Consider the following 16,589-nt stretch of genomic DNA (forward strand, 5'->3'; position numbering starts at 1 on the left):
TCTGATCCAAAACCGGTTCTAATTCATTCTCAAATAATACATACTTGATAAAGCAGTAACACATGCTTATAAAATCAATACACATAATCATGTGATCAATTTAATCTAAAACATTAAATCATGCAAGCAAAATCAATCAATCAAGAGGACTCGATGTACCCCGCTCGCTTCTCTCTAATCAGTCCAGAACTTACGCTCTGATACCACCTATTGTGGGGACCTCGGGTGCTAATCTCATCTTAAAGGGCGATTAATAACAAGAAATATTCAATCAAAAAATTAATCTGCTTAAAAATCATACAAGACATTTGGCGACGCAAAACCATACATTTGGCGACGCAAAAACACGTCGCAAAAGATCAACAATTTTTTTTTTTTTTAGTAGACCTTGACGCGCGGGCGCGCCTAAGGCTCGAGCCAAGGCACCCAAGGTGCCTTGGTTAGGCGCGGCCGCGCCTCTGGGCTAGGCGGGCGCGCCTGGCCCTCGGATTAGGCTTCCAAATAGCAGAAAAAAGAAGGTTTTGCCCCTGTTTTGAATCTCAAACCTCCTCTAACTTATGAAGCATGAATTCAACATCAAAATCTAAAAGAAAACATGCAAATCCATGAGCTAATCAAGCAACTAAACATGGAACTTAATATACAACCCATAAGTTCTTACATTGTTCTTATTCTTGCCAAACATACAAGTCTTAATGTGTAAGTGTTTATAACAAAACATATACAAGATCTAGATACAAAGGTTGACATCGACTCTACTGCATAAACCCGAGTTCACCACATGCTACTCTTGATCTCGTACTTCTTACAACCTTCTTTGTCATGTGCTCGCCCCATCTATTCCCATGCACACATACAAACATAGAAATAGCCGGATATCTTTGGTGAGAATTGAATCCCAGTATAAAACAACTATATAATGCATATCATAGAGTTTAAGGAAATACTCATATAAACATCTCAACAAGCATTAAACCAATCTATAGCAATGCATGATTGAAAAATCTGCTATCAAGTTCTATATCGGTTCTTGGGATCCCGGGGAAGAAGAACACAACAAATCTCCCACCTACTCTCCCTTTCGGGGTGGCGTTGAGCTCTTTTCCCGAACTTTGGCATACTATATCAAGTTTCTAGCCATAGGAGTTGATCTATCTCCTAGGTTCCTTTATATATATCCAAACATCCGTATTCTTTTGGCGAATCTGCCATTTCAAATCTCAAAGGGTTGTTGGCTCAAGATGAATCATCAAAATCTAGAAGCATAAGAGTAAAAGCCAACTAATAACAAGTTAAGTCAAACAAGCAAGTAAATGTGCAAATACAACACATATAAGCACATAGTATGTGGTTTTGAAAGGGCATTCAAGCAAAATCTCTTGAATGTACAAGCCCTTATTCAATGGTTGTCTTATACCTTTCAAACTTGGTTTCAAAGCTCTTCAAATCTGATATAGCTGCACAACAAGAACACAATCAACATCTGCTCATACTCTTCTCAATCTTCAAGGCTAACAAGTCACAAACCTTGTTCTTTCGTCGATCGGTTTTGAAGTCGTGATTCTTAACTTGAAGTCCCATGTTTTCAATCTGAAAATACATCAAACATGTCTAAGAACATCAGCAAGAACTCACATAATACTCAGCTCAAACAATCTAGACTCAAACTTGATTATTTTTCAAACCGACGGCGTAACGGTACGGAATCGGTAACCGAAACTGAAATCCAACCAATCTATCATTCATATCTACTTCAATACAAGATATACCAGCCAAAACACATCAATATACCAGCATATCAGCAGCTACCATTTCGAAATATATGCTGAAAAATTCATAAAAAATAGAAACGGCATCCAATCTTCGACCCGATTGCGATAATACAACACATAGAATCTCAAGAACATATATCCATACTCAAATTCTGAGTTCTTCACACACACAATTTCGAAATATACTGAATCTCATCAATACTTACATCAATTCATAGCTCTTGACGAGAGGATCGCAGAACTATGCCCGGAATTGAAATCGGCCGAACGGATCTTGAGATATTGAAGATTTAAGATGAAATCTCAAAGAAGAAAATGGGAGCTCTCGGTTCTTGGCTGAAGGAGTTGATAAATTCTGATGAATTTCATACACATTACACGTGATTATGCATGTGTAGACAAGTGTCCCACTCAAAAATCCATAATTGCACTTTGGCCCTTCATTTCTTCACTATTTGCAAATTGGTCCTTGAAACTTCTTTTTAATTCAATTTCAATCCTAAATAACTTAAGAATATTAGAATTTAAATCTAAACTCCAAAAATTCTCAAATTAAATATTCTCGGATTAAAATTAAATATTCTCGGGCCTTACAATTCTCCCCCTCTAAGATATGATTTTGTCCTCGAAATCGTATGCAGTCTATACGCATATAAGATAAGGAAATAACAGAAATACTGAATAAGAACTCACATCAGTGAAATAGCTCTGGAAAGCGTTGTCTCATATCTGATTCGACTTCCCAAGTTGCTTCTTCAACTCCATGTCTACTCCACTGAACTTTCACGAGAGGAATAGTCTTGTTTCTGAGTTGTTTATCTTTCTGATCAAGTATCTGTATCGGCTTCTCAAAGTAACTCAGAGTCTCATCTAATTCTGCTTCATCTGGCTGGAGAACATGAGAAATATCAGGCTGATACTTGCGCAGCATAGAAACATGAAAGACATCATGTATTCCAGAAAGAGCTGGAGGAAGAGCAAGTCTATAGGCAAGATTGCCTATCTTCTCGAGAATTTTGTAAGGACCGATAAATCGTGGAGATAATTTCCCTCTCTTGCCGAATCTGACAGTTCCTCTGAAAGGTGAAATCTTCAAGAATACTCTGTCCCCCTGTTCAAAACACAAAGGCCTGCGTCGAACATTTGCATACTTGGCTTGTCTATCTTGTGCTGTCTTCATTCTTTTCTGAATCAGTATTATTTTCCCGGTCATCTCTCGAATCATATCTGGCCCAATATCAGGTGTTTCTAAGATATCATCCCAATAAAGAGGAGATCTGCACTTCTTTCCGTACAATGCTTCAAATGGAGCCATCTCGATACTAGTCTGGTAGCTGTTATTGTACGAGAATTCCACAAGTGGTAGTGAATCTTGCCAACTAGTGCCAAAATCTACCACTACAGCTCTAAGCATATCCTCGAGTGTCTGGATAGTCCGCTCTGACTGTCCGTCAGTCTGAGGATGATACGCAGTACTCAAGTGCACTCGAGTACCAAGATCTTGTTGCAAGCTGTGCCAAAAGTGCGATGTAAATCTAGGGTCTCGATCTGAAACGATAGATTTAGGCACACCATGTAATCTTACCACTTCTCTGACATAAATCTCTGCCATCTGGTCGTGTCTGTATGTCATTCTGTACGGAATAAAACAGGCTTATTTCGTCAATCTGTCGATAACTACCCAAACAGCATCACAACCTCTGGATGAACGTGGTAGCTTCGTAACGAAATCCATAGAAATATGATCCCACTTCCATTTTGAAATAGGTAAGCTATGCAATAAACCACCTGGTTTCTTTCTTTCGGCCTTTACCTGCTGACAATTCAGACAACGAGATACAAACTCTGTAACATCAGATTTCATCTGTTTCCACCAATATTGAGTTTTCAAATCATTGTACATTTTTTTGCCACCAGGATGAACACTGTATCTGCTACAATGAGCCTCTTTTAATATCTGTTGTTTCAAATCTGAAATATCTGGAACAACAAGTCTGTTATTCACATATAAAACACCATCTACACTAACCTTGTATTCAGATTGATGCCCTGATCTGACCATGTCAACGGACTTCTGAATACTCTGATCATTTCTCTGTGCTTCTTTAATTCTAACCAACAATTCTGTCTCAGCTTGAAGTGCACAAATTCTAATAAACTTCATATCTATTTCAAATATCAATCCAGAAACACAGAAATCTTCTACCAATTTAGTGATACCTATCGTAGATAAGGATAAGGCACATATCTTTCTACTCAAGGCATCTGCAGCTGCATTGGACTTTCCCGGATAATATTTAATCTCACAGTCAAAATATTTCAGTAAATCTAACCATCTTCGTTGCCTCATATTCAGTTCAGACTGTGAAAATAGATATTTCAAACTTTTATGGTCAGAAAATCTCAAATTTCTCACCGTATAGATAATGTCGCCATATCTTCAATGCAAATACGATGGCTGCAAGTTCCAGGTCATGGATAGGATATCTAGTTTCGTGTGGTTTCAGTTGTCTCAAGGCATAAGCAATGACATGTCCTCGCTGCATAAGCACACAACCTAATCTCCTGTGAGAAACATCACAATATACAGTAAAATCACCAGTACCTGAAGGAATAGTCAAAACTGGTGCACTTGTTAATCTCTTCTTCAACTCACTGAAACCGGCTTCACATGCTTCGGTCCAGACATACGGTGCATTCTTCTGAGTTAACTGAGTAATAGGCTTGGCAATACTGGAGAAATATTTAATAAATCTGCGATAATAACCTGCTAAGCCCATAAAACTCCGTATCTCTGGTACAGATGTCGGTCTAGGCCAACTGATCACAGCTTCAACCTTGCTAGGATCAACAGAAATCCCATCTCCGGATATAATATGCCCAAGGAAGACCACTTTCTTCAACCAGAATTCACACTTTGACAGTTTGGCATACAACTTTTCTGTTCTCAAAGTCTTTAAAATAATTTTGAGATTCTCGGCATGATCACACATATTCTTAGAATAAATCAAAATATCGTCAATAAAAATAATAACAAAGTCATCGAGATATTTCTAAAATACTTTATTCATAAGACCCATAAATACTGCTGGAGCATTCGTCAGACCAAACGGCATAACAATGAACTCAAAATGACCATACCTCGTTCTAAATGCGGTCTTCGATATATCTTCATCCCGAACTCTCAACTGATGATATCCGGACCTTAAATCAATCTTGGAATACACTGAGGAACCCTGCAACTGGTCAAACAAATCATCTATTCTGGCAATGGATATTTATTCTTTACCGTCGCCTTATTCAATTGCCGGTAGTCAATGTAAAGTCTTATTGAACCGTCTTTCTTTCGTACAAATAAAACCGGAGCGCCCCAGGGTGAAACACTCGGTCTAATGTACCCTTTTGCTAATAGATCTTCAAGTTGTTCTTTTAATTCTTTCAACTCTATTGGTGCCATTCTGTAAGGTGCTTTAGAAATCGGTAATGTACCTGGCATCAATTCAATACTGAAGTCTATCTCCTGAGCTGGAGGTAATCCTGGAATTTTGTTTGGAAAGACATCAGCAAACTCACTAACCACTGGCAGATTTGCCAATTCTGGGCTAGTTTTCAATACATCTACTGCATAAAAAAGGAATTCCTCTGCTCCTTTTTGCAATAAACGAGTCATAGTTAGAACTGATATCAAAGGTATTCGAGATCTCGAACCTTTACCATAGAATTTCCATTCCCCTGCCAATTCTAGTCTGAATCTCACAACTTTCTGAAAACAGTCTACGGTAGCCCTGTACTTGGTTAACATATCGATTCCGATAATGCAATCAAAGTCTGACAACCCAAGCACAATACAGTCTATTTCTATCACATTACCTTCAAACTGTAGTATACAATTTCTGACAGATTTAACTGATACTATACCGCTCCCCAAAGGTGAAGATGAAAGAGTAGGTGCCCGGTGAGCCAACTTGTGGCTAAGGGCTTTGATGACTCTTTGTATAAACAATCTTTTGTTTAATATAATTTACACTTTTATTAATGGCAATGACTTTATCTTTCTTCATATTGTTATATTGTGATATACTATTGTTGTTTTGATAAAGACCTTGAATATACTATAGTGTATGTAAGATGTGGTAGAACATGGAGATTTCTATCATGAAACACATCTTATAGTCACTGTATATTCTAAACTGTTCCTAGTCGATTGAGCCGTCCGATAATAAGGATAAGGATTGCTCGAGTTTGAGACTAGCATTTGCGATGCAGAGTACCACGTTTCATTGGTAAGGAACATAGAGATGTTCGAAGCATGCAAATGGATATTCATACGATGAATGATCGAACTACCCTATCCGGACTTTCCAAGTGGTTATCACTTATCGAGTGGATAAAGTCCGCGGTTTTGGTTGTACACCATTAGTCCTTATTACTTGAAACATCATTGAGATTCTATATGCTAGTACTGTTCTTTGACTCGTTTACCGACTCTATTGGGGTCATCAGGTGTCGGGATTGGGTACATTTACAACACATATAGGAGTCGATGCTTTGTTGTCAAGGATTCACCACATACTTGCGAGTGTGGATATCCTATGCGATCCGAGGAGATATTAGTGTGACGAATCTCTGGCCAGAGTACATGATGTGTTTTAAGAAATGGTTTCTTAGTAACACATGCGATGTCACTATTTGATCTTCAAGATGTATTGCATAGTTATCGAATCTCGAACGACTCTCGATATACCAATGATTGTTGATTCGATCGGGATATATGGATGAAGGGACCGTACTGTACGCTAACCAAAATTTATTGGTTCTTGCAGGCACTATCAGTGATACCTAGGGAATCATGGGGCGATGTTGCTAGGCGCTCTTACCATGATTCGATGGGCAAGTCAGAAATTGTTGTTCCGAGTCACAAGGAGTTGTGAGCCCACGGCTAGCTGTATCCCTGAACCATTGAGGGTCACACAGAGTAATGGATTTTTAATCCCCGTTGAGATAGTTAAATTTAAAGAGTTAAATTTAATGAACAAAGAAGTTGGACTTCTTAATTATGAGTAGAGGAGTGAGATTTCCTAAAATGACATAGGGATGGGCATTTTTGAAAACCACTGAATTCGGATTCAGAAAAATTTATTTTGACTTTAAAAGGTGCAGAAATGGTTTCTGTACACATTGGTGAAATCGGTTTATCAATCGGAGTCATGATGAATTTTATATTAATTTCTGAACATGCGGGCTTTGCTTGTCGGGCTTGAACTTATGACTAATGGGCCCTAAGCTGTTAGTGGCCTATATTATAAATAAGTTATTGCAGTACAGAAATTACACACAACATGTCACAAAATTTTCGAAAAACCCTAGTATTTTTCCTCTGAAGTGGCCGCCCCCTTTTCCCCTCTGCTCGGTAAAATCCAGTCTGTGAATTTTGAATTACAGTCTGGTTTAACGGATCAAATTCGTTAATCTCTTCGTAGAAACTTTTGATAGATTTTCTAGTGCAATCTATCAGAGGGATTAATTATCCGTTCGTGGACCTGATTGAAGAACAGATCGTCCATCAGTTCCAGGGATATACAACAAGAGCAGAGCAATCTGTTGGTGTCCATAATCTCGCTTCGAGATTGGAGGTAAAATTTATAATTGTTATTTAATTTTTACACACACACAATTTAATCGTTAAGTTTTGATACCCATTATGGAATCGTTCCATATAAAATTTTTAAACTTCCGCTGCACCGGGTATCAATCCTGATTGATCTGATCGCCGCGTTCTCCAACAGTGGTATCAAAGCCAGGTTGCTCAGATCAAGCGATTAAATTAATCGATTGTACAAAAATTTTTTAAGCCTCGGTTTTTGAAACAAAATAAATATTTAAAAATAAAATTTTTTTTTTTCGGGCAAAAACCCGGGCAGCGATTGGATCGCTGCCCGGGGGGGCAGCGATGTGATCGCTGTCCTAGGGGAAGCCGGGCTGCCCGGCCCGAGCCCTATGGGGCGCGGGCAGCCCGGGAATGTCCCGGGCGGCCCGCGAAAAAATTAATTTTTTTAATTTTAAATTAAATTTTAATATGTTAAAATTCTATTTTTGGTCCGATCGAAAATTGTTTTTGATTGGTCCATGAGGCGTCGGATCGAATTGTTCGAGTCCGAAAATTTTAAAATTGATTTTTGGATAAATTTGAATTTTTGGAAAATTTAAATATTTTATCCGTTAAATTGAATTTTGAAATTAATTATTTTTGGTACAATTGATGATAAGATATGATCTTATGGATATATTGAGTAAAATATGATTTTATGTATAAAATTGGATTTTATAGATAAAATATGATTTTATTTGATAAAAAGATAAAATATGATTTTGTATGTAAAATAAGATTTTATATATAAAATATGATTTTATCCTTTTAAATTTAAATTGCCATTGCATGTTATCCAATAAATTAATTTTGAATTAAACGTTATTGGATAAGGATGATCGATTGCCATGACCAATTTTGTAGGTGTATGTTAGGAATTTACATTTGTTTTTATTGTTGTTGGATTTATTAATGGGCCTGGTTTATGGCCCAATATGAATTGTCATATGTAATAAAAGTGGGCTTGGTTTATGGCCCGTTCCCACCCCTTAAAAATGTATCCCCTACTTGTCATTGTTATTTATTGTAAATACATTAGATTTAGTGGGAGATGAAGATTTGAAGATGGAGGTGGGCCCAGCAGACAATAAAGACAGAAGAAATGTAAATTGGAAGCACAATGTAATAGGATTGCATTGCATACTGCATATAACCTAGGATTGGACTAACACTCGTGATTGGCAACCACGGGTCGATTAGAAATGGAATCGATCATCCTATATAATATGTGATATTATTGTTGTATGCATGTTTTAGACAAAATTGTGTGAATCCGGCAAGCATACAAAATTTTAAAAAATGATGAGACAAATTTTCAAAAATTAAAATCCCTCATTTTAAATATGATTTAAAATTGATATCAAGATAAATAAAGGAAATTTAAATTTGTTTAAATGTTCCTACCTTCCATCAACGATCAATGTATGAGATGCTACCCGCGGATACGGTCCGGCTCATATTATTGGGGGGGCCCGTTCGTCGGAAAGCTGTACATTGGATCGACACATGTTGTAAGTTGGGTGGAACTCCCATGGGATCGGATCATATTATTGGGGGATCCACATGGCGACCGTCCATCACAACTTAATATTGATGGGTCATCTTGACATGTCACAATAAACGGCGTCTTATTATTGGGCCCTTATTAGACATGAGGTAAAAACATGGAGGTTGCTTTGGAAGCAATTGGGGTCTAACTTTTGAAAATTATGGTTGGCTGATATTATTCGGGACCATAGTTTGTCAATTGGACTCCATGTTCTCACTAAGGAAAACAGTTTCCCGTTTTCACTAGAGGGTAGTGAAATCGTTAAAATAGTGGGAGTGAAATTAATAAAATAAATTTCGCCTATTTTATGTCTTAGTAAATTACTTAAACAATCACTGATATTTGTCTGTTTCTTTTCAGTATTTCATAAAGATGAATTCGCGTAATCCACTTTTCTCGATCCTCGAACAAAATAAATTGACTGGCGCAAACTATATGGAATGGTTCCGTAAGTTGAAGATTGTCTTGACTTCGGAGAAGATGCTCTACGTGTTAGAAAAATCTCCTCCGAAGGAAGCACCAGCTGACATAAGTCCAGAAGAGTTAGCCAAACTTGATACATGGTGGGACCATGATATCAAGGCCAAATTCTATATGCAAGCCTCGATGTCTGATGAACTCCAGAGGCGATTTGAGGACACCGTGAATGCTGCTGACATTCACGTACAACTCAAGGAACTTTTTGGGGCTCAATCGAGGGCTGAAAGGTTCGCTACTGTAAAGGAGCTAATGATGTGTCGCATGCGTGAAGGGACTTCAGTCCGTGATCATGGGGTACGAGTGATTTGGCTCATACAGAAGTTGGTAACCATTGATTTGGTGTTGGAGCATGAACTCAACGTGGACTTACTACTTCTATCTCTTCCTTCTTCGTTTGACGGATTTGTGGTGAATTTCAATATGAACAAGATAGAGGCCTCCCTTGAAGAGATGGTCAATATGCTTGTGACATATGAATCCACATTAAAGAAGGATAAACCGGCTTTCTTGGTGGGCTCCTCTTCTTCTGCTAAGAAGGGGCCAAGTACAAAGGGTAAGAAACGTTCTGCCCCACCCAAGAAAATCGAACCCGAGAAGAAGTACAAGACAAAGGCTTCAAACATGAAAAAATCCAAGGATGTTTGCCATTACTGCAAGAAGCCCGGTCATTGGAAGCGTAACTACAAGGAATATCTAGAGCAGTTGCGAACTGCGAAGGGTATGTTCTATATTGAAATAAATGTTTCACTTAATACTACTTCTTGGGTATTGGATACCGGATGTGGATCTCACATTTGCAATGATTTGCAGGTGATGACAAGAAGTCGCACGCTTAGAATGGGTGAGACCCAGCTGAGGCTCGGAAATGGTTCCAGAGTTGAAGCAAAAACTGTGGGAGATATTTATTTAATTATGCAGAACGGTTTTAAGTTACTTTTGAGAGATGTTTTATTTGTTCCGGATTTGATTAAAAACATTATTTCTGTTTCTATGCTTGATAGAGATGGTTATTCTTGCAATTTTGTGAATGGGATTTGCAATATTTACAAGAATGAATGTTTGATTGGAAATGGACAACTTGAAAACGATCTATATAACTTAAAACTAAAAGACGTTCCGATAAATTATGTTGATAAACCGGCAACAACAAACAAAAGGAAAATCGATAGTCAAAACCCGGCAAACCTTTGGCATGCTAGGCTAGGTCATATTTCCTCAAGGAGGATGAACAAGCTAGTGGGAGAGGGCATGTTTGATATGTCTGATATTAAATCTCTACCTACTTGTGAATCCTGCCTGAAAGGAAAAATGACTAAATCTCCTTTTAAGGGGAAACCTGAGCGTAGTCAAAATCTGTTGGATTTGATCCATACAGATGTTTGTGGTTCATTTAGAGTTGGTACTCAATATGGCCACACCTACTTCATTACCTTTACTGATGATTATTCTAGGTATGGGTATTTATATTTAATGAAATATAAGTCTGAAGCATTTGAAAAGTTCAAAGAATTCAAGGCTGAAGTAGAAAACAAGCTAGGTAAAAGTATTAAATTCACTACAAAAAAAACTCTTAAAGACAACATTTTTTTAAAGTTGTCCTAGCCTACGTAAAACTGTTGTAGAATCCCCTGTTGTAAAAAATGCGCTCAACGACAATATTTTTTAACTGTTGTCTTTGATCAATAGACAACAGTTTCGCAACAGTTTTAAACTGTTGTCTTTTAACATTAAATACAACATTTCTGCAATGGTTTTAAAATGTTGTCTTATAACATTAAAGACAACAATTTTTGCAACGGTTAAAAACTGTTGTCTTTTTTTGAATTACACAACAAAAAAAAAAAGCTTTAGGAGCTGAACCGCTCCTAAAGAACTTATTTTAATTCAAAAAATTAAAACTAATATACAATTTTTTTAGCATTAAATCAATAGATATTCAAAATTCAAATATTAGAAAAATAATATCAAAATACATTTTATGAGATTATGGTAATAAAATTAATACCTAAATTGATGTATCTTATCAAAACATACAAGAAAAATAATACAAGGCATAAAAAGAATAAATCTAGCGCGAACAAGACCGTGGCAGCCTTCTGCTCAACAAGTTTGTGAAATATTTGAAGCTGTGATATTGTGAGGACAATTGGCACCAGTTGTTTCTTGGAGGATTGCAAGGACAGAACCATACTTTAGCTCGACAACCCTTTTTCCCTTTACTGCACTCTCTGTAAATAGAGTAATTAACTGTTGATTTTCCTAGAGGCAAACAAAATCACACAGCAAAATAAACCTGGAGAAAGTTAAATGCTCTAGGAATGAATATGAAAGTACTGAATGCTGGGAAAACACATAATAAAACCATATAAAGCATATGATAAGATGTAACGAAAAGAGTCTTGTGCCATAAAGAATTGTTATTCAAGAATCAAAAAGGATAACAACATTAACCAATATAGATCATATCTAAGGTACATATGAAAAAAAGATATTGAACATTAGCGACTGTGAATTAAAAATGAATTCAAATTAAAGAGACTTTGAAAGAAACATTAATCGATAGGAATTTGAAAGACTTGGTAACACACCAACTCTAATATATCATTAAGAAGTCAGAACACGTCAGATAGATGTGCAAACAAGTGTTAGAAAATAGCCAATAGATCAACACATCATATGTTTCTCATAAAAATGTAGTGACACATAAAATGCTTCATGGATTGGCCAACCACGTAGCGTAGATACATCTTTGGTGACTATATCTCTCTCAACAGTAGCCAACACTTGTTTAAGCTGGTTTTCTCAGCAAGAGAGGAGATCTTTTGACATTGAAGAAATTTATCTAGGCCAAAGTATTGATCGAGTTTCATAAAATCACTTCAGCTTTGTAAGTCCAACAGGATTATTAAAAGCAACTATAATCATAAAATAAAATTTGAAAAAAGTCCAACACCATCACTAGATTGAGATAGAAATTAAAAAAAAATTGTGGATACAATATCAAGAGTTTCTTGAGGTAGGTATTTCTCAGTTACATGAATTGCAGTAGATGGCAAAGTCTGCATTGTCCTATTAACTTGTTTGAAAATAGAATTGGGTAAAAGTGTCGTGACGAAACAGCTTCTTTGGGTTGAGAAAGAGCAGAGAAAGGTGCAAAGGTAACAAAATAGACCGACAAACTAGAATAAACCTTCTTATTTATAGAATTTTCATAAAATGATGGGATATATATATTACTGACGAACCTGTGAGAAATCTCACAGCCATGGCAAATCCCGCCACAGTGTTTCCCATGCAAGAATCTGAGTACGTACTCACCAAAGCTAAACATGGCCATGTCGAGGCTATCATAAGAGAGTATAGAGATAGATTGTGATACAATTTTAGGCATGAGAATGATTGCACATACTTTTAGAATGGTCATGCAATCTCGCAAATGGTTTCACTAGTTTCTGCAGCTGTGACCAAGTCAAGAATGCAATTATCAAGTTAACACAGAGAGAACCATAATCAAAATATTCCCTAGTTGAATGAGGAGATCCATAGAGAAACTCTAAATATTACAGAGACAATCATATTGAGAATAGAACATAAATACACGCACTCAATATTACAGATCGTAAATTTTCAAAACAGATTCTATATTAGTGCTACCTTGAGATCACAAACTTGTAGATCGATTGCTTTCATTACTCCAGAAGGTGGGAGCATAACACCAAGCATACAACCCTAGAAACAAAGCGACCTACAGATAAGAAGATTACATAAAAAAATGGCCGAAGTTTGAATACAATCATCAATAAATACTGATTGTTAAGGCTTCCAGGAACACTTGAAAAAACATTTTCACAAAATCTAAACAATAAATACCAGTATCTAAATTTTCAAACATAAAAAAGTTTATTATACGAATTCTTGCTCAAAAATCATCATAATTATCCAATAATAACCAATACATTGAGAATTTCCAACAATATCACATTACCTAGTTCCACCTAATATTTTAGGTCATCGAGAATATACCTCGAACTCGTCCGAGTTTGATAACTAAAACATTAACAGAATTAATGATCAATATTATTGCAATAATCGCAATGAAATCGAATTCAAATCGAGTGGATAAAGTTTCGATCCTGGGCAGCTTACAATCATCGAAAAAAAGAGCTGGAAATAATCTTGAAATTTCCAGAAACTTCAATCAATAGAAACTTAATATTTCAACTATATTTCTAAAATACTCAAAGTTTGAATTAATTTCCAAAATCATTACTCATCAAATTTATTAAGAAAAATTCAAACTATTCACCTCAAGGTTATTTTCTAAGTCAATAATCGTATCCAAAATCTCATGATTGTCAAGAAACTAACTTTTCATCAAAGTTTCATAATTCACTACCTATATTCATAGGAATTGAAAAACTGAATCGAAAATATGATGCTAAGAACATTAATATTCTTCTTTGAAAAGCTCAGTAGGTTTCCATGAACACACATGTGCCCTTATTTTTTCTTCCAATTCTTCCTTAATGAATTCATTACTACACTTTCCATTTATATCAAACCTGAAATAATTCACATCAAGCGAAAGAATCATGCAACAATAGCAGTTTCCTCCCATACATAACTTAGTGGAGTACATCAGCATGACACTGATATATATCATGAAATTTTGCAAGCTGTAGTTTATTTCATAGTTTCTCCAGGAGTACTTGCACTTAACAAGAATATAACCATTAAAAGGTCATACCAGGATTCAACTCTTCATGGGAAGAAAAAAATATCGGGGAGAATAAAATTAAATATAGACCAAAGCTCCGAAAAGTTATTTTGCATAGGTGTGCCAGTAAAAAGAAGCTTATTTCTATAGTTAAGTATTTCAGCTCCTTCAGCAACAAATATTTTTGAATTCTTCAATATGTGTCCCTTTAATAAAGAAAAATTGGAAGAAACAACCCTCAAATGTCTGGAACTATCTCATCCCTTGCCTTCCTGTCACATGGTAAAGGATTACATCCATTGAGGGCACAAACCTGGAAAATTGCAGCTATTTAGTGCACTCGACATGCAGAGAAAAGGTATAGTGTAGCAAACTACAAAAGTAAATTGAATACATATTTATTTCACTCATCCAATTAGTGAGGGTGGAGAGAGGAGCTACAATCAAATAAGCGAGACATAAAAGGGACAAAAATTGAAATAAATAGAGCGGCCATTTTCTAAACTCCGGGCAGCATACTACAGTCAATAATAGGGGCTAGAACCTAGCTGTAACTACCCTAAACTTAAAGAATCCGAGCTATACCGGGTTGGAAACTTAACAGCACTTGTTCCACGGTGTTTGAGTGGCGGCAACTCGCCGGAGAACCTAAAATCGCAGCTGAAATGAGCAGAAAGTTTTGGGCTTGGCTCAAATACTAACTTAAGCTATGAACCCAAGCTAAAACACTAAGAATCGAATAGAAATCGTTGTTGAACTTACCGGAGAAGATGCATGGAGCAACAGGTCAAGAACAGGGCTCGATTTGGGCATAAACAAGCATAGAAATGGTGACTCATGGTTCAAATAGAAGCTACTGATCTAAGGAACAAAACCCTAAAACCGTTTGAAATTCCCGTGGCGGGCGGAGGAAATACGAACATTCAAATTTGAGGGTTTGAGAGACGCGAGACGGCGAGAATGAAAGTTTGGGAAATTGTTTTTCTTTTTCTTTTCTTTCACCCACGTGTATATAGTATTTTTTTTAATAAAAAAACAATAAAAAATCAAAAGACAACAATTTAAAACAAAATGTTGTCAAAACTGTTGTCCTATCTATCCAAAACCCGCTCATAGACAACATTTTTAAAAATTGTTGTCTTTTACATTAAAAAACCGCCCAAAGACAACATTTTTAATTAAAATTGTTGTTATAGGGTAAAAGACAAAAATTTTAAGATAAAACTGTTGTCATCTGAGTGTTGTTAATAAGAGTTTTTCTTGTAGTGAGCACTTCGATCGGATCGAGGTGGAGAATACTTAAGTACCGAGTTTTTGGACTATCTGAAAGAGAATGAGATTCTCTCTCAGTGGACTCCTCCTTGTTGGAAAACTGGCGAGTTCCCAGACCAATTACGATTGATACCCGGTGCAGCGGAAGTTTAAAAATTTTTTCATGGAACGTTTCCATGGTATGGGTATCAACCGTTCATCGATTGAATTACGTGTGTGTAAAATTTAAATAACAATTAAATAAATTTTACCTCAAATCTCGCAACGAGATTAATGGACACCAACAGAACAATTCTGCTCTTGTTGTCTCTCCCTGGAACCGATGAACGCCTTCAATCAGGTCCACGAACAGAGGTTTAATCCCTCTGATAGATTGCACTAGAAAATCTATCAGAAGTTTTCTGCGAAGAGATTACACGAATCTGATTCGTTATTCCTGACCGCGATTCAAAATCACAGACCGGAATTTTCTCGGGCAGAGCAAAGGGAGGGGACGGCCGATCGGTTTTGAGAGGGTCTAGGGTTTTCGAAATTTTCTCTCAAAATTTATGACCTGTTGTGTGTAATTTCTGTACTGAAATAACTTATTTATAATGCAGGCCACTAACACCTTAGGGCCCATTAGTCATAAGCTGGGGCCCGACAAGCAAAGCCCGCTCGTTCAGAAATTAATATAAAATTCATCGTGACTCCGATTGATGAAACGATTTCACCAATGTGCACAGAAACCATTTCTGCACGTTTTAAAGTTAAAATAAATTTTCCTGAATCCGAATTCAGTGGTTTCCAAAAATGTCCATCCCTATGTCATTTTAGGAAACCCTACTCCCTTACTCTTAATTAAGAAGTCCAACTCCTTAGTTCATTAAATTTAACTCTTTAAATTTAACTATCTCAACGGGGATTAAAACTCCATTACACTGTGTGACCCTCAATGGTTCAGGGATACAGCTAGCCGTGGGCTCACAACTCCTTGTGACTCGGAACAACACTTTCCGACTTGCCCAACGAATCATGGTAAAGCGCCTAGCAACATCGCCCCATGATTCCCTAGGTATCACTGATAGTGCCTACAAGAACCAGTAGATTTTGGTTAGCGTACAGTACGGTCCCTTCATCCATATATCCCGATCGAATCAACAACCATTGGTA

At 36.7% G+C, this 16,589-nt stretch overlaps 1 protein-coding gene across 7 annotated transcripts; it reads right to left on the reverse strand.

Moving 5' to 3' along the window:
- Positions 1-11,367: 11,367 nt before the first annotated feature.
- Positions 11,368-15,140, reverse strand: LOC140865390 (uncharacterized). Of its 7 annotated transcripts, XM_073270014.1 has the most exons (7): positions 14,928-15,140; positions 14,751-14,813; positions 13,434-14,478; positions 13,103-13,193; positions 12,858-12,906; positions 12,694-12,771; positions 11,368-11,707 (listed from the first exon to the last, which is right to left on the reverse strand). In XM_073270014.1, the coding sequence occupies exons 4-7, from the start codon at positions 13,169-13,171 to the stop codon at positions 11,517-11,519; spliced, it is 387 nt and encodes a 128-aa protein (XP_073126115.1). In that variant the 5' UTR covers positions 13,172-13,193; positions 13,434-14,478; positions 14,751-14,813; positions 14,928-15,140; the 3' UTR covers positions 11,368-11,516. The 7 variants fall into 7 exon arrangements, 6 of the variants coding, with proteins under 6 accessions (XP_073126115.1, XP_073126120.1, XP_073126119.1 ...); XM_073270019.1 differs by having other exon boundaries at positions 11,368-11,667; positions 13,103-14,478; XM_073270018.1 differs by having other exon boundaries at positions 11,368-11,676; positions 13,103-14,478.
- Between the last annotated feature and the right edge of the window lie 1,449 nt (positions 15,141-16,589).

Source organism: Henckelia pumila, chromosome 4 (genome assembly GCF_033568475.1).
Source record: "Henckelia pumila isolate YLH828 chromosome 4, ASM3356847v2, whole genome shotgun sequence".
Taxonomy (NCBI): Eukaryota; Viridiplantae; Streptophyta; class Magnoliopsida; order Lamiales; family Gesneriaceae; genus Henckelia; species Henckelia pumila.

What these genes read in the sequence shown, in the direction of transcription:
- LOC140865390 (XM_073270015.1), bottom strand. Translation starts at nt 13,171, where the DNA reads ATGCTTGGTGTTATGCTCCCACCTTCTGGAGTAATGAAAGCAATCGAT. An exon ending in TACAAGTTTGTGATCTCAAG is followed by an intron (nt 12,907 to 13,102) that starts GTAGCACTAATA and finishes ACTTGGTCACAG; the next exon opens with CTGCAGAAACTAGTGAAACC. An exon ending in GGCTGTGAGATTTCTCACAG is followed by an intron (nt 11,708 to 12,693) that starts GTTCGTCAGTAA and finishes GTTTGCCTCTAG; the next exon opens with GAAAATCAACAGTTAATTAC.